Raw genomic sequence first — 24,790 nt, 5'->3', positions numbered from 1 at the left:
GCTTACAATATCCCTAGGAGTTTTCATTTAGACTTTTTTTCCCAGGTAGTAACTGGTGGATTTTGTTTTTCTATTTTCATTTGGTTCTCAATTCTAAGAGATCTGGGAAGTTTTCTTTAAGATTACTTGAAAGAATATCATTGGGCTTTCTTTTTGATTATCTCTTTTGATGAGGGCAGGGTTATGAAGGAGAGGTGTGGCAGGATTAGGTGAGTGATACTCCTTCTCCAAGGTGCTCATAGAGAAAGAAATTTGCTTACTCAAAGGCTGTGATAAAAAGGCTTTTATTGTTAGAAAGACATCAAGATAAGAGCCTTCTTGGGGGACAATATCATTCTCAAGAGAGAAGTGATTTTTGCAAAGAGACATTTTCTGAAGGCCTACTTTAGACAGAAATAGAACAATAGAACAGACTAGGCAAGACCACTTGAGTTTGTATATGAAAAGATATATCCTCTGGATATTCTTCTTCCTGGTTCCAGAGGGTGTGGGACCATTTAGGTTTGTATATGAAAAAAGTCATTCTCTGGAGGTTCTTCCTGGTTCCAGAGAATGTAAGACCAATTAAGTTTGTATAACTTTTTGTTGGTGATTTTACATAATTCTACAGGGCTGTCTGGTTTCGCTTTTATCACTTTCAGATAGTTCATTGATTCTCACATTTTTTCTCTGTAATGGGCTGAAGCTCGAGTTGATGCACTGAGGTCCCAAGCACGGGAGGCTAAATAGTAATTGGACGATACTCTATTAATATATATGCTTGGAGAAAAATGACCCCTGCCCACTCTTTGTTCAAGTCCTGATGTGTTGTATAAGAAATGATGATTTTGGTGGGTGGAGGCAGGGGGGCGGAGTGAGAAGGGGAAAGAGACTGCTGGCTGGCTTCTTATCACAGCTGCTCACATTGCTATCACTCTGATCTCCCTTCACCTTTGATCCTTCTTCACCTCCACTAAGAATAAAGATCGACGATTTTCCCCTAACCTGAATTCCTGACTCCGGCTGATTTTAAATACGTGGTCATCACATTTCTCTTCAATATATATACACATACCTACAAATATACATGTGTGTATGTATGTATAAGTATGTGTGTATTTTTATATGTATATCGATATGTGTGTTTGTGTATGTGTATATATATATATATATATATATATATATATATATATATATATATATATATATATATATATATATATATATATCCCTGCAATTTCTAGTTCTTTGCTACCATAAAGAGAGCTGCTGTAAACATTTTAGAACATAGAGTTTTTTTTTTTCTTTTCTCCTAATCATCTTTGAAAATAGACTTGTTAGTGATATTGCTGGGTCAAATAATACATAGTTTAAAAACTTTTGGAAATAATTCTAGATTGCTTTCCATCATGATTGGATGATGAATTCATAACTCCACCAACAATGAATTAGTGTCCCATTTTTTCCAGATAACTTCCAATATTTGTCACTTTCCTCTTCTATCATTTTATAGCCAGTCTGGTAGGCATAAAATGATATCTCAAGATTATTTTAATTAGCATTTCTCTAGTCAATAATGATTTAGAGGACTTTTTCATGTAATTGAAATTTTTGATTTCTTCATTGGAAACCTGACTCTTCATTTTTACTTTTACTTATAAGGGATAGCTTTCTAGGCAAGAGCAAGAAGGGATACATTTGGAAGTAAGGCTGAGATAAACAATAGATATCAATTAAAACTGAAAATTTTAAAGAAGAGAGAAAAGCACCTGGTCATATTCTTTGACTACTTATGTATTAGGGAATGGTTGTTATTCTCATTCATTCATTGTATCAATTCCCTACAGATTTTGAAAGTCATCAAGTCAACAAGAATGAGCTAAACACTTACTATGTATTAGGTACTAGTCTAAGGTCTAGGGATACCAAGAAAGGCCAATAAAGTCCCTGCTTTCAAGAAGCTTACATTCTCATGGAAAAGACATGCAGAGAACTCTAGATCTACAACATATATTCAGGGAAAATAGGAGGTAATCTCAGAAAGAAGGCACTAGCAGTGAGGTGGCAGGAGTGAGTTATACCATGAAGAGACTCCAAGGCAGGCTTTGACCATTATTTTGGGAGAAACCAATAAAGTTGGGAAACTTAAGAGAGACAAGAGAATATTCTAAGAGAGATAGACTGTGCATATCTGAAATTTTGTCCACCTAGCCTTTGTTAATACCCATGGCTTATGTTGTTGGGTTTTTTAATAAAGAGTTGTTATTGATTTCTTTTGTTTTTATCATCCCTGTAGTTTCCCTCACTATCCCTCTTTCTCCCCATCTTAGAGAGCTTCATGTCATTGGTTAAATCTCATAGATCATTCCTCTTTGGGAGCAGGAAGACAATGTGCAGCAAGAATAGTACAAGGACTCCAAGGAGAATAGAATCTCATGGATCTTCATGAATCTGGGCTTCACAAGGTTAATTAAAATCTAATTCTGTTTTTAGAAAATACTAAAAACATGTCTTGTTCCACAAAGCAGGGGGGAAAAAGCAAACTGAAAAGTGAAACTAGATATTTATAGGAACACACCCTTTTTTTTTTAAAAGGCATTTCCTGACATTACAAAAACTTTGTGAGATCAGAAATGAACTGTTTTGAGTCATATATACTTTCTTTAAAGATCTTTGTGCAAAACCTAGAATATTTCAAGGCTGAAAAGGTTCTTAAAGGATTTTTGTTTTTTCAGGAAGATCAGCATAATCTTTTTGAATGTGAACAGTCAATTTTTTTGAAGTGGACTAAGTTAGCAAGATACAGTGGGGATAAGAAAAGATTTGTTAGTCACAAATGCTACTTATCTCTGAAGACCACTGAAGGCCATGGAATTGCTACAGTACAGTGAAAAGAATATGGGAGTTGGAGAACCAAAGTTCAAATCCTCTTTGTGATATTTTCTGCCTGAGTGACTGTAGGCCAGTGATTTAACTTTTCTATACTGATGAAATGATTCCTAAAGTTCCCTTCCCACTTTATGTGGCCCTATGTGCATCAGAAGCAAGACATTGGAAAATTCTATAGGTCTTCCCTCTCTCCATGTGGATAGAACTTGTTTCTCTGAAGATACAGCTAAGGTAAGTCTGACTATTTTCTCCCTTGGGGACAAATCTAGATCAGATAGATTACTGAATGATAAGAATATTGAATGAAATCTCCCAAAGGCAATGTATTCCGAAAGGGAGCATCCATTGTGGAGAGCAGAGTGACACAATTAACTGTATTTTCAGAATGGAAAGAATCAATCATAGAATCAAATGTAGGGTTTTCTACCAATCTCTCCATGGGCAGTTCCCTGAGGCTTTTTCTGCAACTTACCAGGCTCAGAGAGTCTCTAGGGACATTGAGAAGTGAGGTGATTTAGCCAGGGAAGAATTTTTCGGGGACAGATTTCTGTCCACTATACCATTCTATCTCTTGGGCTGTAGAGGCAACTAGATCTTATAAAGAAAAGGATCTGGTTTGAATCTCAGCATTATTTGAACCTCTTAGTTTCAATGGGAATAATAATAACACCAATCTTAAAGAGTAGTTATGAGAACCAAACCTCTTAGTCTCAATGGGAATAATAATAACACCAATCTTAAAGAGTAGTTATGAGAAACAAATGAGATAATATACAATGCTTTATAAGTTTTAAAGCACTATATACACGCTAGATATCCTTTCCCCAAATGACTTAATATTTTGTTTCCCCCAATTATATGTAAAAACAATTTGTAACATTCTTTTTTTTTTTTGCAAATTTTGAGCCGTCTCTTCTCCTCCTACCCCCCAATTGAGAAGGCAAGCAATTCTATATAAGTTATACATGTGTAGTCATACAAAATTTATTTCCATATTAGTTATGTCATATCAAACAAAAAATACCTCTCAAATAGACAAAAGAAACAAAAAAAAGTTAAGAAAAAATGTTTTGATCTGCATTCATCTAATTTTTCCATTAGTTCTTTCTTTGGAGATAGCTAATTGTTAGATATTCTGATATGTAGGGAGGGTAAAGGAATAGTTTATAGTGGATTTGGAGGAATTATCTTGCTCATGGGAGAGGAGTGCTATGTTTCAGAGATCACATCAATGGGTCTGACTATTATGGGTCAAAGATTATAAGCCAAATTGAAAGCAACAGCTTTATTAGTATGCTAAAGAAATTGCCGATAGAGCTTCAACTTCCTAGAGCACAGATTTAGTTTTTAGAACTGTTCAATCCCTTTTAGAGAACACATTCAGCATTCTGAAGCAACTTCAAATAAAAATGTAACACTTTTCACAGAAAAGAATGGAGTAAAAAAAAAAGAAAAGAAAAAAATGGAGTAGAGAAAGAAGGAACCATCCAATGGGGAAAGGAGAGCTTCTGCAGAAATATTTTCTTGTATTTCAAGAATACATTCATCTTGTAGAATCTTTAAGTAGGATGCCAAGCATTCCCTGTTCAAGGGATGGAGATAAGGAAAGGTGATCAAGTACTTTTACAATTATGAATAAGGTCCTTTTGGACAAAACTGCAAGGATAAAGTAACTACTGGGACCAGTCTGGATATGTCTCTGATCTAAGGACAACAAAGACATGACTACAATGGATAAGAAGGTCTACTTTATGTAATTTTCTCTTTTCTTTTTTCTACCATTCCACTACCAGGCAATTGGGGGGGTGGGAGTGGTTCTACATCATTAGCTCATTAATTTGCCAAGAAATGATTCCTAATTCCTATTTTTTCTCCTCACAGACAACTAATATTTCTAGAAAATACCTGAAAAGCAAATTTTTTCTTAAAATAAAACTTGAGATTCCCTGGGAAATTAGCCCTATAAGCTACATGATACACCAGTAATATAGATGTATTACATAATAGTATGTAATTGTATTAAATAGATACAGAAAAATGTCATGTACATGAATATTTGTGGGGGTGTGTGTATATACATATATATATACACACACATACATGTAAATATATAAAATTTATATACATATGACATAACTTCCATTAAGCTATACATTTATATGTCTATACATATATAAATAAGGTATGTTTGTGTGTATATATGCATACATATATACACATATGTATATATAAATACACACACACATCCAAGTGTAAATATATGTGTATACATAATTACATACATACAGCATTTGCAAAATATATGTTTGAAAGTCCTCTTTAACTAGGGGAATTCGGTGAGGCTCATTAGAGGAGATATTTGACTTGACCATTAAAGGATTAGGGGAAATTTAACATGAAGAGAAGGGAAAGCAAGCAGTCAGAGATGGGGAACAGTCTGTGCAAGAGAATACAGGCAAAGTGATACAGCTTGTTCAGAGGACAGAGTGCATGGAGAAGGGCTCTAGGAGAGAAGGGGATTATGGTGAAGTGGCACAAGATGGTGGAGGGTTTGATGTGAGGACAAAAGGATTTGCACCCTGATAGGCATCACTGAAAATTATTGAATAAAAGAGTATCATTATCCAGATCTCTGCATTCTTTGGTGGGAAATAGTATCTTCAGAAAATTAAATACAAAATAGGTACAAAGTATTTTGTACACACAAAAGTACAAAGTACAGACAAAGGGAGATACTCATAAGCAGGGGGAACCAGGACAGCCTTCCTGTAGGGAAGCACTTGAGCTGAGCTTTTAAGGTAGAGATTCCTTACTCTAGGTAGGTAGCAGGTAGAGATCAAGCCTTGAGCAGGAGCATTCCAGACGAGAAAAGCCTTTACAAAGACTTGGAAATGGGAGATGGGATGTTGTAGATGGAGAACATCATGCTGAAGAATAGCAAGGAATCCATTGTCACTGAAACCAGATAATTTAAAGGATCTGAATTCAGAAAGAGCTGAAATTAAAACTTCAGCCTCGGACATTTAATTAACTGTGTAACTCTGAGTAAGTCACTTAACTTCTGTTTGCTGTGTAACTCTGAGTAAGTCACTTAACTTCTGTCTGCCTCACTATTCCCATCTATAAAATGGAAAGACAATAGCAACAGAATTGTTGAGAGGATAAAATGATATCTAATTTGTAAAATGCCTCTATAAATGCTAACTATTGTCAATCACTAGATTGCAAAGTATGTGGGACGAAGTAAAATGATTAAAAAGATAGAAAGTGGCCAGATTATGAAGAGCATTAGAACCAAATATAGAGGTCAGCTAGGTGGTGCAGTGGATAGGGCACCAGCCTTGAAGTCAGGAGGATATGAGTTCAAATTTGAACTCAGACACTTAACACTTCCTAGCTATGTAACCCTGGGCAAATCACTTAATCCCAAATGCCTCAGCCAAAACAACAACAACAACCAAAGGCAGGCTTTTATATTTGATCTCAATTAGGGGATCTTGTCTTTGACCCTAAATACTAAAACTTTGCTGATCCCCAAATCCCAAGTTAAAACAAGCACTGGGCTTCCTGACCTTCTTGGTTCCAGAACTTATTTGGTTCCCTGGGTTAGAAAAAGATCAGCCTCTACCTAGAATTGCCTTCTTTCTCTTCCTTCCTCCTTTGTGGGACAGTAACAGCCACAAAAACAATCAGAGACTCTGAGAGTTAGAAAAAGCAAAAGGGGGGTTATTATGATCTTGTGAGAAAGGGCATCTCGCATCAAACAAGGTGTTTGTCAGTAAAAAGAATGCAAATCATGTTTGGGATGAAGAGACCCACCCAATTTACTCAGAGATGACTCATAAAAAGCAGAATTATTTATTAGAATCCCGAGAAGCAGACCTTATCCTGGTCTGTGAGCCAAATTTCACAACAAGAGAGAGCCACTACCTTGAAAATGTTCACAGCATTTATACATTTCAGACAAAGAACCCCCCAAAATCCCATCCTCTATATGGTGTAATTGATCACATAAGTCTCTATTCCCCTATTTGATCAGTGGAATGCAGTAGATCTATAGCTTTCTCACCAGTATCTTTCTTTGAACAATGGAATATAGTCCAGGCCTTATCTAAAAATCACATGCTTCCTCACTACCTTTCCTCTTTTGGACAGTGGAATGCAGTCCAGGCCTTATCTAAAATCACATACTTCCTAAATTGAGGCCTTTAAGGCTTTAGCTTAACAGTCTCTGATCAACATGTTTTTGATCTTCACCTTTTCCATACAAGCATAACTTTAAACATAAGATTAAATACCCTGAATGTAGAAACACTCCAAATCCTCACACACACACACTCCAGGCTGGCCTTTTTCTCTCATTGGGTGAGTCCAGGCTTATATTCTAATCAAAGAAATCTAACCCAGAAACAAAAGAATTCAAGTAAATAATAATAAATTCTTAATTTAAATTTCCCTGGAAAACCGCTATACAAGCAGATATAATTCAAAGCCACCATCACCTTTAAAAGAAGTACTTAAATGCTAATTAAGATGTAGTGAGAAAATAGGAGGGGACAACACCTGCAACTTTTAACTATAGCTCTATTTGTTATTATAAAGTTTTAGTCACGATTATATTTAAGATTATATTACTTGACCATGACTTCACTCAGTTAATTCCACACACTCTTCCTCTTTTCCTCCTTCTTTTTGTCTCTTCCTCCCTTCCTTAATACTTTCTTTCCTTCCTTTCTCTTTCTTTTTTTCTCATTTCTTCCTTCTTCCTGTCGAGGTTAAGACCCATGTCCTGAGATGTCTCAAAAGAACTTGCAGGCTTGAATCCATTTCCTAATTAAAGAGCAAAGTTTATTGTATTTGTAACACCATTACAAGTGGGCTGAATTACAAAAGAAATTACCAAAAAAACAGAAGCAAAGAAACACATTTGTGCAGTTTTCTATCACTGACATGCTAATTCTATGACCCAAAGGAGTGGTATCTGAATTTGGTTATCACTGACCAACAGATTATCTATCTGAAATGAAGAGTGGTTTATTCACTATTGTCTCAGAAGTTTGATATGTGGGACTACCCTGAGGACAGAAGCTATATGACTGAGGAGTAGTCTATTCAGAATCAGACAGAATGGGTGTGGGAATTTTCTGAGGCAAATTTCAAAGTCAGAAGATTTAGGACTATTGACTTATTGTTAGAACAGAAGCTCCCCCCTTAAATAAGAGGACCACAAAATCATTGTTATATTACATCATTCCTTCCTTCTATCTTTGCAAATTACACTTTATCTTGGTCTTTGCATCTAGTACCTATATTCTCTTTTCCTTGCCTTACTCCAGGTCCCTTGGCCTTAAGCAAGAATATTTATTTATACAGAAAAAGAAAATATCAATTCAGAAGTAAAACACAAAAAGCAAAGTAGATAGGTCAAAGATCCCACCCTAGTGCAATCTGATGATACTAAAATATCTAAGCTAATTGTCCTGATTATTATCAATACCCTCTGATCTAGTTTGGATCCATGATTATCTTATTCAGGTATTCTTAATCCGGGATCCATGAATTACTGATTTCCTTTGTAATCCTATATATTTTTATTTAAAACATTTAAATATATTATTCTGAGAAGAATTTAAAGACTTCACCAGACTGCCAAAAGGTCCATGAAACAAACCCCCCAAAAAAGGTTTAGAAACTAATCTTTTTTTTTTTTTTAATAACTTTTTATTGACAGAATCCATGCCAGGTAATTTTTTACAGCATTATCCCTTGCACTCATTTCTGTTCCGATTTTTCCCCTCTCTCCCTCCACCCCCTCCCCCAGATGGCAAGCAGTCCTATACATGTTGAATAGGTTACAGTATATCCTAGATACAATATATGTGTGCAGAACCGAACAGTTTTCTTGTTGCACAGAGAGAATTGAATTCAGAAGGTATAAATAACCCGGGAAGAAAAACAAACATGCAAGCAGTTTATATTCATCTCCCACTGTTCTTTCTTTGGGTGTAGTTGCTTCTGTCCATCCTTGATCAATTGAAACTGGATTATCTCTCTTTATCGAAGAGATCCACTTCCATCAGAATACATCCTCAAACAGTATCATTGTTGAGGTATATAATGATCTCCTGGTTCTGCTCATTTCACTTAGCATCAGTTCATGTAAGTCTCACCAGTCCTCTCTGTATTCATCCTGCTGGTCATTCCTTACAGAACAATAATATTCCATAACATTCATATACCACAATTTACTCAACCATTCTCCAATTAATGGGCATCCATTCATTTTCCAGCTTCTAGCTACTACAAACAAGGCTGCCACAAACATTTTGGCACATACAGGTCCCTTTCCCTTCTTTAGTATCTCTTTGGGGTATAAGCCCAGTAGAAACACTGCTGGATCAAAGGGTATGCACAGTTTGATAACTTTTTGAGTATAGTTCCAAATTGTTCTCCAGAATGGCTGGATGTGTTCACAATTCCACCAACAATGTATTAGTGTCCCTGTTTTCCCACATCCCTTCCAATATTCCGCATTATCTTTCCCTGTCACTCTAGCCAATCTGACAGGTGTGTAGTGGTAGAAACTTTAATCTAAGCAGATAATTAATTCCATGAAATGTGGCTCCTTTGTTATCCTCAAAAAAAAAAAAAATGTCATTCTACTCCAGAACATCCTCAGTCTTCCTGAAGAGCTCTTGATTACCAGAAATTGGGGGAGCATTATGAGGAGGAAGAATAGGGAATTTCTCTGTGATCCAGCAGGTTAGGCTGTGAGTTCAAGACAACTTCCTCAAATCTCAATTTTCTTCCACAGGAAAATTTCAGTGAGAGAATATCAGACACAATGACGTTGGAGAGTACAATGCAGATACCAGCTCTTGGCCGTCCCTTGTATCTGGGGACACTCTATGACTGCCGCTCAGATACATTTATACCGGGTAATTATTCTCTTAAAGCCAAAATTTTATACCAGAAATCAGGGGAGGGGAATATCAGAAAAGGGTATGATTGGGGAAAAGTGCCAGGCAGTATAGTTTATTACCTTGTTCTTTCTCCCAAACATAAATCAAGTGGATTTTTAACTCTAATCCAACTAAAGAAGAGCCTATTTGCTGGCAAATGCCAATCCATCAGAGAATTAGTGTACCAAAATGCCAAACATTAGAGATAGGAGGAGGGAATGGCCTACAAGGACAAGTTAGGAAGGGAAGGCATTCATCACATTGGATAAAAATCAAAAACAGTTGCAATCTCCACAAGATCCAGCAGAGACCATGATTGTTGCAAAGGACTTCAGTGGCTGAATTAAGTCAGGCATACTCTGTGTTACAGGGACCCAACATACCTAGACATGATAATAAATCAAGTTACAATTAATATCCAGGGTAGCCTTGAAAAGGAAAGGAAATGTTTATGGAAAGTGGAAAGGACAGTGCCCTCATTTTCCCTTCCTTAAAGTGAGGACTGGGAATGGTTTGCTATAAATGGATTTCTCAGGCTCTAGCAGTCTGTGGAAGAAGCATCTAAGGCAAGAAACTGGACCTGGGAGAGGAGTGCTCAGAGGCATAGTTTGGGATCATTGATAAAGGGAACTCTCAGTGAGTAAACTTTTATTACCAATGCAGACCCACAGCTTCTTTGAAATTCAGGCTTATAGAATTGCTTGGGTCACTGAGAAAGGAAGTGACTTGCCCACCTGGACCCACAGTCATATTGTGTTAAAGAAGGAACTTCAACATCAAGCTGGCCCTAGGGCCAGCTCTCTATTCACCACTCCAAGCCATCTCTCTTTGTAGTATGCTATTACTTCTCCGCTCTAGAGCAAATTCTAATAACTGCATACCCAGCTACCACTTGGAGACCTGCTGTGCACACAAGTGCCACTTAGAATCCCCACCTGGTACTGACCACACCCTTGGTCACCTTCTATTTTCTACCTAGGGTAGACAGTGTGCTGGACTATTCTTGCACCAAGGCTTCACTTTGACACTTACTAGCTATGTGTTCCCCAAAAAGTTAACCAGCATCTTTCTGAGTCTCAAGTTTATTTGTCTGTAAAATGGGACTAATGGAATTTGCATGATTTGCCCTATAAAGTTTTGTGGAGAAAGTGCTTTGTCAATGCTGTGAAATCTAAATCAATATTTTTTTGTCTGTTTGGGTTTTTTTTTTTTTTGCGGGGAGAGGATGCAGTTCCCGTGCTGGGAGGAGAAGATGCTTCTTTACTTGTAGAAGGAGTATGGGGATTGTGTATTAGATAGGGAATTGTGTACTGGAGTCCTAAGATAATGATCCAGATTCAGGGGTTTAGAGTAGGGAGAGGCTTTGTAAGGGTTCTATTAGTATTCACAGAAGGTTTGATAGAAAAAGAAAATTTTAGAGGCCTAGAGAAGTTTTTCTAGGTCAGGAGTGAGATTTTCTCCACTTCTGCCATCTGTGCCTCTTGCCCTACTTACCCTCCTTCCAGATGCTGTCTTCACTCTCCCTTCTGAAAAAGACACCCTAAAGTGACAAGCTGTGCTCCCTCTGCAATCTGCCATTTTCTCCCTAATGTCTCTGTCCCATTCTAGGCATCACATTGTGGGACAGGGAGACCCTCAAGAGAAATGTGACCACAGAAGATCAATACAAGACTAACTTTGAGATAATCACTTCTGACTCCATGGAAGAAAAGACCAATGCCATGAACATCTCCGGAGAGCTGAAAGCAAGTATCCTTGGGGGCCTGGTTGAAATAGGAGGTTCTGCCAAATATTTATGTGATACCAAGACCTCCCAAAAGCAAGCTCGGGTCACTCTCAAGTACAATATGACTACCCAGTATTTTCACCTAACAATGAACCACCTAGGACATGAGAATATTTCTTACCACGATGTGTTTGATAATGGAACTGCCACCCATGTGGTCACTGCAGTGCTCTATGGGGCCCAGGCTTTCTTTGTATTTGATCAGAAAGTTTCCATCAATGAAAATGTCAAGGATATAGAAGGAACATTGAAGGCTAATGTAGAAAAGATTCCTCAAGTATCAGGGAAAGTAGAAGGAGTGATGAAAATGAAAGGTAATCAGACAAAATCAACTAAGGAATTCAGGTGTAAATTTTATGGGGATTTTGTTCTTGAGACCAATCCAGTGACTTATGAAGATGCAATACAAGTCTATGCTTCCCTTCCTAAGCTGCTTAAGGGCCGTGGGGTGCCCCTCCAAGTCTGGTTGTATCCTCTGGAGAAGCTGAGCTCCAAGGCTGCCAGGCTGGTTCGAGGGATCAGCATGAGCTTGGTATGGGATGCCCAGGACACTCTGGAGAAATTATCTGAGTGTGACAAGAGGTGCAATGACATGCTGGAGGCACCAGATCTTTCAGTCTTTTCAGCAAGCAAGGAAAAGATCAGGCTATTCCAGGAGTTAAATAGGCTGCACAGACAGTTTTTACAAAAGGAAATAGTAAAGCACTTACCCCTTATTCGAGCGGGCAGAGCAGAGGAAGATGAGCTAACCAATATTCTAGTTAGAGAAAGCCAGTCTCCCTTCAGCACCAGGAGACTCTCAGAATTTCTAGATCAGAAGCTTAGTGAGATGAAGGTGGTAAAGTCTTACCTCAATCGTTTGAAGGAGATACAAGTCATAGCTGATTGGAAAGAGTTGGACAATGTGGTATTAGACTCTCCCCACAGATTTGTCCTGGTGTTTGCATTCACCTCCTTACAGGAGGAATCCTACTTAGCAGATTGGAAACAGTGGCTTCGGGATCCAGCATCATTCACTCCTGACTGTGAGCAAAAGATTTATTCCTCTTGGGTCAAAGACACAGAGACAAGGAGAAAAGCCATACAATTGGCAGAATCCTTTTCAGCATTTGCCAGGGCCAATCATTCCACTGAGAAGACTCAGTTCGTTGTGGCATCTGTCCCAGACCAGGAGAAGCAGGGGGTCTCCATTTATCTCTATGAAAAGGGACTGCTGGTCAGCTCCAACTTTGAGCTTCCAGTCAAACCTCCTCCTCCCCAGATTGCTGAGATCACACATAACTGTGTTGAGCTCACACTGACCCCAGAATATGGGAGGGAGAAGAAGCTCACTGGCTATCAGGTAGAGTACCAAGTCGTAGGGGAAGAGAACTGGACTGCCATCCCTATATCTGGAAAGCCAGAGGTCTTCAAAGTGAGTGGCCTTGAACCTAGCATAGAATATCTGTTCAGGTTTGCTGAAATCAGTGAGCTGGGGCTCAGTGAGAGCAGTGATGTGAGCATTACTGTCAGGACACATCCCCCAACTTGCCCTCCTGGGAAGCCAAAAGCTGTTGTGGTGGGACCTCAGTCTGTTACCCTTCACTGGAAGCGTCCAAGAATTGTTGGAACAAGAATCAATATCAAAGAATATAAAATAGAGTATAGAGAGGAGAATGAAGCTGGGAGTGAGCAAGGGGAAGGAGAATGGAATGAATACAAAACAGGAAATAACCAGACATATTGTGATATTGATGGATTGAGACCTCAGACAGTGTACAGGTTCCAAGTTTCGGTTATGTATGATAATGGATGGAGCAGTGACAGCAGTGACAAGAGTGATCCAGTGAGGACTCTTCCTGACACAGAAGAAGCTTCAATTTCTGGTAAGGGGCTTTTAGTAACTTGAATCCATAAGATCGTTTTTCATTACTGAAATATTTGAAGAGTTTCAGGGATTGATCAGGAGACTCTCAGTGAATTTCACAATCCATTTAATGAAATTACAAAGAATTAGACACTCATTTATTTGCAGTTTTTAAGGGTCCACTTGGTGTAGGAGGTTGATCAATCAAACTCCACTTCCTCCCAGAAGAATCTAAAGTAGAAAAGATATCTACTAATGCAAATTATTAAGTACCTGAAATTTATATCATTGAAAATCATACCCAGTGGACAGTAATTTCCCACATTTTTCTGAACTATATTTTTTATTCCAGGTAAATAAAAAGTAGTGTTTGGTGTATATTTTAAGTGAAAATCAGTTTTAATTGCTTCAGAATTTCTAGACACTCAAGTATAATACAGTAAAAAAAAATCTAAAGTTGGGGGGAGTCATAGAGATTCTGATTCCTAGCTGCATCATATCATATGTCTTCTCTACAATGTCTCCAAAAAGTGATCAAAAAGCCACTAATAAGAACCTCACTCTCTTATGATCCAGCTTATTCATTCCAGTTTAGTGAGGTTGGATTATTAAGTTTTTTTATCAAGCTAAAATCTATCATCCTATAACTTACATCCATAGATTTTAATATTTTTTTCTGGAGCCAAGCAAACAAATTTTTAGTCATTTTTACATGCGGTAGCTTTTAAAATATCAAAGAGAGCTATCATAGCCCTACTCTCTATGTCTTTTTAAAAACATTTTATTCTTCCCCAAATACATAAAAAATTAATTTTTAACATTCATTTTTTTAAAAATTTTGATTTCCAAACTCTCTCCCTTCCTTCCCCCTGCCTAAGACAGCAAGCAATTTTAAGCATGCTATATGTATTCGATCATGGAAAACATTTCTATATTAGTCATGTTGTAAATAAAAACATAGAGTAAAAAAAAAAGGAAAAACACTATGCTTTGATTTGCATTCAGATTCCACTAGTTCTTTCTCTGGAAGTACATGGCATTTTCATCATGAGTTCTTTGGAATCAATAGGAATAATATCAGGAAGGCTAATGCCTATCATGGACAGCAACTATTTAAAAATACTTAGGAAAATAAAAAAGGCCTTTTTAGCAGTTTTCTGGATAACAGAGGGAATTAAGGAAAGAGAGTTCTTCTTTTATAAGTATAGGTAATATAATTGCCCATAGACATGCCACTCATTTGTGTTCTTTCACTCAATTTAATAAATATCTATTAAACACCCAAAACATTCAAGCCATTGTGCTGGTAAACATTTTGTTTGGCTCTATTTTGCTTGATTTTAATAAGTACTTTTTAAATATCTGAGCTTATGAGAAAGTTTCGTGAGAAACATATTGGTCTAATTTCCCTTTGTCTTCTTTATTATTATTACTCACAATTACATTATCAGAATTTCCTATGTGACCCAGGTCTCAAGTCTGGCATTTGCAACGTCATTGAGAAAGAAAATGAGTACTTCCTCATTATCTGTCAAGCTCTTGTTAACTCTGCCTTTCATGTAGGTAACAAAGCTCTAAGTAATCTTTGTATCTATCAACGTGGAGCCCTGGGACACATGTTTTTGAGAATCTTTAACCACTTTTGATCTGTCTTCCCTTTTAGTGTTTCTAGACATGAAATCAGATCTTTCCCCTATACTTTCTGAAGTATACTTTGCTATGTAAATTAAATCATGTCCAGTGTAGTATGACATAATCTCTCTATCCCCATATTCCCATGATTTATTGTTCATTACTCAGTTTTTCTTTATTAATCAGAATTATGTATCAAGAACTTATCCTTGGGGCAGCTAGTGCAGTGGATGGATAGAGCACTAGCCCTGAAGTCAAGAGGACCTGAGTTCAAATTTGACCTCAGACACTTAACATTGCCTAGCTGTGTGACTCTGGGCAAGTCACTTAACCCCAATTGCTTCAGCAAAAAAAAAAAAACAAACCAAAACAAAAAACTCATTCTTCCTCTTCCCTCTATTTTCTGAAAGATGAAATTATCAGCAATGTAAAAAAAGATTTCATCATATATCCTAACTTAAATAGAATAAAACTTCCAGCAGATTCCTGGATAATTGACTCCTACCTAATCTCCATAACTTCCATATTTGACTCTTTGACAATTTTATGCTATGTTTAAACACTCACATATTACATATAATACATATACATCCATACTTGTATATGTAAATATACAAATGTCTCCTCTATCAAGCTAGACAAGCTATAGATTAATGTTATAGCAATAACTTAGAACCTCAGAATTTAAAGAGACTTAAGGTTTTATTTAGTCCAACCAGTTACACAATATCCACAAGAAATAGTTATACAGTCTCTAATTGAAAATCTTCTATAAAAACTTCTCCTTGACCTTCCTAATCAGGAAACTCCAGTGATTCCTTCTTGCCATTAGACTATAATATAAAATTCTGTTTGGATTTTAAAACTTTTATTATGTGACTTCTTTCTAGTCATAACTTCTAATTTACATTAGTTTCATTTGTGTATTTTTGTGATTCAATGACACAAGACTTCTTACTGTACTTTGCACAAGAAATTCCATCTCCTATTCCAGATATTTTTACTGATTGACCACAATATCTAGATGGTCCCTCTTCATTTCTGCTTTTTGGCTTCCCTGGCATCCTTCACATCTCAGCTAAAATCTCACCTTTTTCCCAGTCTTCCTTAATTTTAATGTTTTCTTTCTAAAATCATCCCTAATTTATCTTGTACATAGTTGTTTATCTGTTGTCTACTCTACCAAATGGTCATCTCCTTGAGAGTATGGTCTTTTTGCCTATTACCAAAATATTTTCCATTCTGGACTTATGAAATTGATTTTCTCAAACTAAGGGTAAGCATTCATATGCATACCTATTAAAATTTGCTTCATCAGAGTAAGCCCATTTTTTAGCCTTTCCTTACACTTTTATACTCCATGGATCCCAGATTCATATCTGTTCAAAATTTGATGACCATGCCATCTATGTTTTCATCCAAATTACTTTCTTGTCTTGACCAAAATGTTCTCTATTATTCTATCCCCATTGAGGTTCAGAGATATGTCTATTATCTTGAAAATACTGCTACTTCTCATCCCTTTTATCAAATCTATTACTCTTCAACAAGATATGTCCTTTACGTTATGTTAAAAGCCACATCTTCCCAAGTCTCAGTGATTACTATAAGTTCCTATTTCTCTTGTTAAAATCTTGATTTTTACCTTCTATACAGTAGAATATTCTTTGAGGTATATGGTTTCTAGTAGAAAAGCACTGTGTTCTAAAAAAAAAAACAACAAAAAACCCAAATCAGAAATAGGAACCACTGCTATGTAGTATCCATTCAGCACCATTATTTCAATTATATACCCTAGGACTCATTCAGGTCATTGTGTTCAGAGAATTATAAGACTGAAAAACAAGCCTAAGCCAACAATCAAAACAGATTTTTAAAATTTCTGTTTTTAAGAGCTCTCCAGAGAAAGAAAACCTTAGAGAATCACCAAGTCCTCAGGGAAGATTTTAGTGGAAAGGGAAACTTTAAAAAAAACAACATTCCTATTACCTTTCTATGAGATCCTGCCCTCCACAGAACTGGTAAACATTATCATACACATCATCCTTATGATATCATCCATTTTTCTTCATGAGATAATAGCTAACTGAAACAAATATTATTTACATTTAAAAAAATTTTACTTGACTTGTTTTATTTAATTTAATTTTTATTTCTGAATTCTCTCTGTCCCTTTTCTACTTCTACCACCTATTGAGAAGGCAAGAAAAACAAAACTGATTATAAATATGTATAGTCACTCAAAATAAATTTCTACATTGTACAAGTCCAAAAAGGAAAAGAAAGAAAAGAAAATACAGCCCAATCTTCACTCTAAGTCTCACTTAGAAGATATCTGGGGATAACATGTCCTTTACAAGTCACAAGTCCTTTAGAATAGCAATAGGTCATTATGTTGATCAGAGATGCTAAGTCTTTCATACGTTATTATTATTACAATATTGTTATTATGTAAGTTGTTCTGGTCCTTACTCATTTCACATTGCATCAGTTCACACAAATCTTCCCAGGTTTTTCTGAAACCATGCCTTTCATTTCTTACTAAAATATTCCATCACATTATTATACCATAATTTATTCATCCATTCCCCAATTGATAAGTATATCTTTAGTTTTCAATTCTTTAAAATTAAAAAAGGGCTGCTATAAATATTTTTGTACTAAGAGTCTTTTTCCTCTTTCTTTGATCTCTTTAAGTGTAAGTCTAGTAGCAGTATCTCTGGCTCAAAAGCATGTACAGAATGTTTTGAGGACATAATTGAAATTGCTTTCCAAAATGGCCGAACAAGTTCACAGCTCAAACAGTGTATTAATTTATCTGTCTTCCTACAGCCCTTCTAGCATTTTTTTCTTTTTCTTTTTTGTCATCTTAGTTATTTTGATGAGTATGAGCCATATCTCAGACTTATTTTAATTTGCATTCTTCTAATTATTCCCTATATAGTTCCCTATTTATCTTACATATCTATGTCTTAGAAATGAGATCTTTAGCCTCATTTCTAAAATATATAGAGAACCAACTCAAATTTATAAGAATACAAGCCATTCTCCAATTGATAAATGGTCAAAGGATATGAACAATTTTCAGATGAAGAAATTAAAACCATATTGAAAAATGCTCTAAATCACTATTGATTAGAGAAATGCAAATGAAAACAATTCTGAGGTACCACTTCACACTTCTCGGTTAAGCTAAGATGACAGGAAAAGATAATGATAAATGTTGGAGGGGATGTGGGAAAACTGAGATACTAATACATTGGTGGTGGTGGTGTGAAATGATGCAACCATTCTGGAGAGCAATTTAGAACTATTCCCAAAGGGTTATCAAAATGTGCATACTCTTTAATCTAGCAATGTCTCTACTGGGTCTGTATCTCAAAGAGATCATAAAAAAGGGAAAAGGACCCACATATGCAAAAATGTTTGTAACAGCCCCTTTTGTAGTGGCCAACAAGTGGAAAAACTCAGCCATGGCTGAGAAAATATGCTATATGAAAGTTATGAAATATTATTGTTCTATAAGAAAGGATCAGCAGGATGATTACAGAAAGGCCTGGAGACACTACATAAACTGATGCTAAGTGAAGTGATTAGAACAAAGAGAACACTGTATACAGCAATAGCAAGATTATGTGATGATCAACTAGGAAGGACTTGGCTCTTTTCAACAATTAGGTGATTCAGGGCAATTCCAATAGTCATGGGATGGAGCCTTTTGCATCCAAAGAGAGAACTATGGAGACTGAATGTGTATCAAAACATAGTGTTTTCACTTTTTTTGTTATTGTTTGCTAGCTTGTTTTTTTCTTTTTCATGTTTTTCCCCCCTTTGATCTAATTTTTTCTCGAGCAGCATGACAAATGTGGAAATTGGATTCCTTGCTGTCTAGGGGAGGGAAAAGGGAGGAAGGGAAAAAATTTGGAGCACAAGGTTTCATAGGGGTGAATGGTGAAAACTAATTTTTTCGTGTATTTTGAAAAAAAAAGCTATTATTATTTTTTTAAAAGAAAGAAAGAAAGAAATGAAACCTTTACCAGAGAAACTTGCTGTTCAGTTTTCTGCTTTTATTTTCATTCTTAATGTATTAGTTTTGTTTGTGCAAAAACTTTAATTTTATGAAATCAAAATTGTCCATTTTATCTCTTGTGATTCTATCTCATTTGATCATATACCCCTATCCACAAATCTGGCAGGTAATTTTTTTTATATCTCACTAATTTGCTTATGATGTCATCTTTTATGTCTAGATCATGTGCCCATTTTGAGCTTTGTCTTATTATACGATGTAAGATGTTTATCTATATCTAGTTTCTGTCAGATTACTTTCCAGTTTTCCAACAGTTTTTGTAGAATGAATTCTTTTTCCAATAGCTGAGATCTTTGGAAACACTTAGTTACTGTTTTGCTAATGTGTTCCACTGATAACTGCTCTATTTCTTACCTAGTACCTGCTTTACTGATTACTATCCAGTAGCAAATTGCTTTGTAGTAGGGTTTGAAATCGGGTACTCTATTTTTTCCATTGATCATCCTTGCTATTCTTGACATTTTGCTTCTCCAGACAAATTACTTTTTTCTAGCTCAGTGAAGTAATTCTCTGATGGTTTGATTGATATGATACTGAATAAACTAATTTATGTTATATAGTCATAAAATGTTGAGAAAAGCTATATTGTATTGCTTCCTCTCACTCCACCTTCTTGGCTTAACCCCGATATGTTTTCTTATAGAACCTAAACAGGGATAGGCAGTAGAGCCAGTGCCCTACTCTGGTTCCATCATTAGCTAAATAGACAAAGGAGATAGGGAGCTTTCTACATAGGAAATATTAGACTTCTAACATATGTATTAGACTTATTGATTGAGGCAACTCAATCAATGTTGAAATTTTAGAAACTCAAAAAAGCCCCTCCTCCCTCTTTACTCCAACAGAAAAAAAAAATCTCCTCAGCTTGAGTGCTAACAGTTTTAAAAATAAGCCTTTATCAGAAGGACCTGAGTTCAAATGCAGCCTCACACACTTGACACTTACTAGCTGTATGACCTTTAGCAAGTCACTTATTCCCAGCTGCCTCACACATAAAAAAAATAAAAAATTTTTTAAAAGTAAGCACTAAAAGATTCATTCCCTTTTTACCTGCTTCTCTATTATACCCAGGACAGGTAACACACTGAGACATATCAGTCAGTTATACCACAGTATAAATGGTTTTTATCAGACTGTTTCCTGAGTACTTTATTAGGAAGAGCACCCCTCATTTAGTATGGATATAACCAGCCTCCTAAATCTCATTTCTCCTTAATCCAAATTCTAAATTCTAGAATGTTAGAGCTAGAAGGACCTTAGATATTACTTAGTTCAGTAAAACTCCTACACCTTTTAAATGATTCCTATAATTTTAATAGTAGTATTCTTTATTACTGATTTATGATAAGTCCTAATGGGACATCCTTAGCAAAATTATTTTGCACTTGAAGACACTAATTAATACATGGTTCATCTCTGCTACCTCTTTTTACATCATGGTCACTTTCCAATGATCTCTTTTTACCCTACCCTGCTCTCAGAAGGACAATTCTGGCAAGTCAGTCAACCTGTCTGCCTCAGTTTCTTGCCGCAGTTTACCCTAAAATGAGTATAATAATCCAGAGTTGCTGAAAGGATTCAATGAGATAATATTTGTAAAGTGATTAGCACAATGCCAGGAACAAGTACTAGGCACTTAATAAGTACTTGTTTCCTCCCTTTTTCCTTTCAGAATCCTCTCTTGTACAGTTAAGCACAAGAAATTAACACACAGCTCATTCTTCTAGACCTTTTTTCATGAATTTCTCTCTTACTCTGTTAGATGATAGCATACTCAGAAACTGAAAGGAATGAGGATAAACACAAAATGGAAAATGTTAGTCAGCAGAAATAACTCACCCTCAAGATATGTTGTTAGCAATTATAGGGTTTTTCCAAAATTTCAGCAAAGATACACTGGAAACCCTCCTTAAAAGGAAGTCCTGTGCTTTCATAACCCTCTAGGTTCAAAAACTCAATAATATAAATACAGGATGTGGGTAGCCTGGTTAAACATTAGTCCAAGACTTATGGATATTAGGAGACAATAAATTCCCTATGAGGTAACAGGGTGATAACAATAATAACAATAACAACAGCAATGATAATTGGTATTTAGATAGCACTTTAAAATTTGTAAAGCATGTCACAAATATTATCTCATTTGATCCTTAACCCAAGAGGTGCTATTTTCACCGCCATTTTTTACAGATGAGGAAATAGTCGAGAGAAGTCATGTGACTTGACCAGGATCCCATAACTCATAAATGTCTAAGGCTAGATTTGAATTCAGGTCTTCCTGAATCCAAGCCCAGTGCTTTATCCACTGTGTAACCCAACTGACAAAAAAAGAAAGAATTGTTATAAACTGTATTCAGAAAGGGTAAGGGCCCATAACGAAGGAAGGATGGAATAGTCCCATCTAACACATCAGGAGGCCACATCAAGAGAACCATGTCTACTTCTGGTCACCACATTTTAGGAAAGGCATTGACTTTCTGGAACAATTACAAAGAAAGATGGAAGAATTAGAGCTGGTTTGGAGACAGTGTTGTATTTGTAAATGTTTCATAATTGATTCCCCCAAAATGCAAGCTATATTTGAAAGTTTAATCTGCATATTAATATTTTCTCCATCACACTTTCTCAAATTGAGACATCCAATAGGACAATAAACAAAGCTCTGATTTATAGCTTTTAGTGATTTCTGAAGTATAAAGGATAAAACTGAAAATTTAATAACTAACTTATGATAGTATGAATTGGCTCTAGTATATCTAGCTCTGACTAAAGACAGAGTTGGACTTAAAGTAGAGAAGAGTCTAATTATAGGTACAAGTATAGCAACTGGGAGATAGGAGGCCTACCCTTCTGTTTCTCACATTGTTGGCAATAGTAGGGGAAAGAACTCAGGGGGGAAGGTGGGAAAAGGAACTTAAGACCCTGGTATTACAGCCCTGGAAAAGAAGCCTACTCCCTTCCCCAATATTAATAACATGAGGCAAAGTCTTATCCATCTCATGCATCTCACAAAGATAAAGTTGCAAAACCTGGCCTGAGTCACACTGATGTTGGTATGGGTTCACTATGAAATAGACAAAAATGACAGCAGAGATAGGAAGGAAGATGAAGGAGAATACTGAAAAGCTGTTTTAGGGGCTCCTACTAACAGAAAATACTTAAGTAAAAAATATATTGGACAGATATGCTGAATTTCATTTTGGTTTCATTTTTCTTTTTAAAATATTGTTAAGTAGGATGGCCCTCTGGCCTTCCTCTGGGAAGAGAAAAGAAAGGGAAACAAAAAAGGAAGAGATGTTGGCAGAAATCGTGTGGTAGTTTTAAAAAATCCAGAAGGTATCAATAGAAATCTATATAGAAAAATAAAGAAAATGTCTATAGACCCTCCTTGAGAGGTAGCAGGTAAAAACAAAGTTAAACTAGGAGCCCAAACTTTGGCTCTCACATGAAGACTAAATTTTAATAGTTAACTCATTTCTAACTTCAATGCAGTTTGTGAAAGGAGGTTATGAATGTCTTTCTTCTTCACAGGAGGACCTGAATCTGGCATTTGGTACTCGGAGGAAGCAAGAATTATCCTTTTGGGGAAGACTGGATCTGGGAAAAGTGCAACAGGAAACACTATCCTTGGCTGGAAGGCATTTAAATCTGAATTATCCCCAATCTCAATAACTAAGACATGTAGAAAAGCAAGAAGCATGAGGGATAACAGGATATTTTCAGTGGTTGACACACCTGGCATTTTTGATACACACAAAAACATTCAAGAAACTTTACAAGAACTTGCTAAGTGCTTGGTCCTCTCCTCCCCAGGGCCTCATGTAATTGTTCTTGTAATACCTTTGGGTTGCTACACTAAGGAAGAGAAGTTAACCATTCAACTCATTCAAAAACTTTTTGGAGACGATGCACTGAAATATGTCATTTTCTTATTCACTAAAAAAGAGGGGCTAAAGGAGAAGAGCATAGATGATTTCATAAAGAAATATGATGATCAGGACTTTGTGAAACTGATGGAAAGATGTGGGAGACGGTACTGCACTTTCAACAATAATGCAACAGGAGAAGAGAAGGAAGTGCAGTTCAGGGAGTTCATGGCAATGGTCAACAACATGAGGCAGGTCAATAGAAGCTCCTACTATAACAATGAGATCTACTATCAGATTGAGAAAATTATCCAAGAACAAAAAAAGCAAGTTTGCTATGAAAACATCAGAGAAGTAAAAAAGGAGGAATATTTCTTAAACCGTCTGATTTCAGAAATAATCATTTTTTTCAAATGGTTTTGGGAAGAAATCTGTGCTTTCATCCAGAAGCATGCTCCTGAATTGAAAAGAGTTGTTAAGAATGTTTGTTCTTAGGATAGTAGTTTTTGCTAATGATGAAAACATTAAATGATAAATATTTTCCACAGGGACCCTTTTTTCTCCTATGTTAGTATGAGGAATTGATCTACAAAGAAAGATCACAATTTTTTAAAGGTCCTAAAGGTTCCTTAGTAAGCAATCATTCTGAATTCCTATTCACTCCATCCTACCTCCCTTCTTTCCCCCCCAAAAAAACAAAGTGACACTAATACATTGTTGGTAGAGTTGTGAACTGATCCAACCATTCTGGAGAGCAATTTGGACTTATGTCCAAAAGGCTATCAAACTGTGCATACCCTTTGACCCAGAAAGGAACCCACGTATGCAAAAATGTTTGTGGCAGCCCTCTTTGTAGTGACAAGAAAGTGGAAACTGCGTGAATGTCCATCAGTTGGAGAATGATTGAATAAGTTATGGTATATGAATGTTATGGAATATAATTGTTCTACAAGAAATGATTAGCAGATGATTTCAGAGAGTCCTGAAGAGACTTACATGAAATGATGCTGAGTGAAATGAACAGAACCAGGAGATCATTGTACATGGCAACAAGAAGATTATATGATGACCAATTCTGATGGACATGGCTCTTTTCAACAATGAGATGATTCAGACCAGTTCCAATGATCTTGTGATGAAGAGAGCCATCTATACCCAGAGAAAGGACTGTGGGAACTGAATGTGGATCACAACATAGCAATTTCACTCTTTTTGTTGTTATTTGTTTTGCTTGCATTTTATTTTTCCTCTTTTTTTTTCCTTTTTGATCTGATTTTTCTTGTGCAGCAAGATAACTGTATAAATATATATGCATATATTGGATTTAATATATATTTTTACCATATATATTTTTACCATATTAAAAAAAACCCTCAAAGTTCATCTCCTTAGGGATAAGTTTCTCTTAACAGAAGCTGGTCTTTGAATAAAAGATGCATCATCTGTGATGGGCCCTGTACTCAAATAGGTACTTCCTTTACAGAGCTTTCAAGAGCTTAGGTCATCTCCATGTTAGGATGAGATACCACAATAGGAAATGCAGAAATATAACTACAAATCAGAGTGAGGGTAATATCAGGGATACAGACAGTCTGAAACAGATATTTTGTTTGCTTATTATCCAGGGTGATCATAAAACTTTAAATTTTCCAGAAAATTCCAAAGAAGGAACATTGGAAGCTTTAGGGATCATCAATGGGCAGCAGCCATTATGCTGCTATGATGCTCAGGCAGGGACAA

At 36.2% G+C, this 24,790-nt stretch overlaps 1 protein-coding gene across 1 annotated transcript; it reads left to right on the top strand.

Moving 5' to 3' along the window:
• Nucleotides 1-2,622: 2,622 nt before the first annotated feature.
• LOC127538183 (stonustoxin subunit beta-like) lies at nucleotides 2,623-24,396 on the top strand. Its single transcript, XM_051961801.1, has 4 exons — nucleotides 2,623-3,099; nucleotides 9,683-9,806; nucleotides 11,439-13,481; nucleotides 22,716-24,396. The coding sequence occupies exons 1-4, from the start codon at nucleotides 3,010-3,012 to the stop codon at nucleotides 23,543-23,545; spliced, it is 3,087 nt and encodes a 1,028-aa protein (XP_051817761.1). The 5' UTR covers nucleotides 2,623-3,009; the 3' UTR covers nucleotides 23,546-24,396.
• Nucleotides 24,397-24,790: the final 394 nt, after the last annotated feature.

Source organism: Antechinus flavipes, chromosome 5 (assembly GCF_016432865.1).
Source record: "Antechinus flavipes isolate AdamAnt ecotype Samford, QLD, Australia chromosome 5, AdamAnt_v2, whole genome shotgun sequence".
NCBI lineage: Eukaryota > Metazoa > Chordata > Mammalia > Dasyuromorphia > Dasyuridae > Antechinus > Antechinus flavipes.
This window is presented reverse-complemented; position numbering and strand designations above follow the sequence as displayed.

Excerpts from the sequence above, each read along its gene's own strand:
- LOC127538183 (XM_051961801.1), top strand. The coding sequence starts at position 3,010 with ATGTGCATCAGAAGCAAGACATTGGAAAATTCTATAGGTCTTCCCTCT. Across the intron at positions 3,100-9,682 it reads TCTCTGAAGATACAGCTAAG|GAAAATTTCAGTGAGAGAAT; the intron begins GTAAGTCTGACT and ends TTTCTTCCACAG. Across the intron at positions 13,482-22,715 it reads AGAAGAAGCTTCAATTTCTG|GAGGACCTGAATCTGGCATT; the intron begins GTAAGGGGCTTT and ends TCTTCTTCACAG.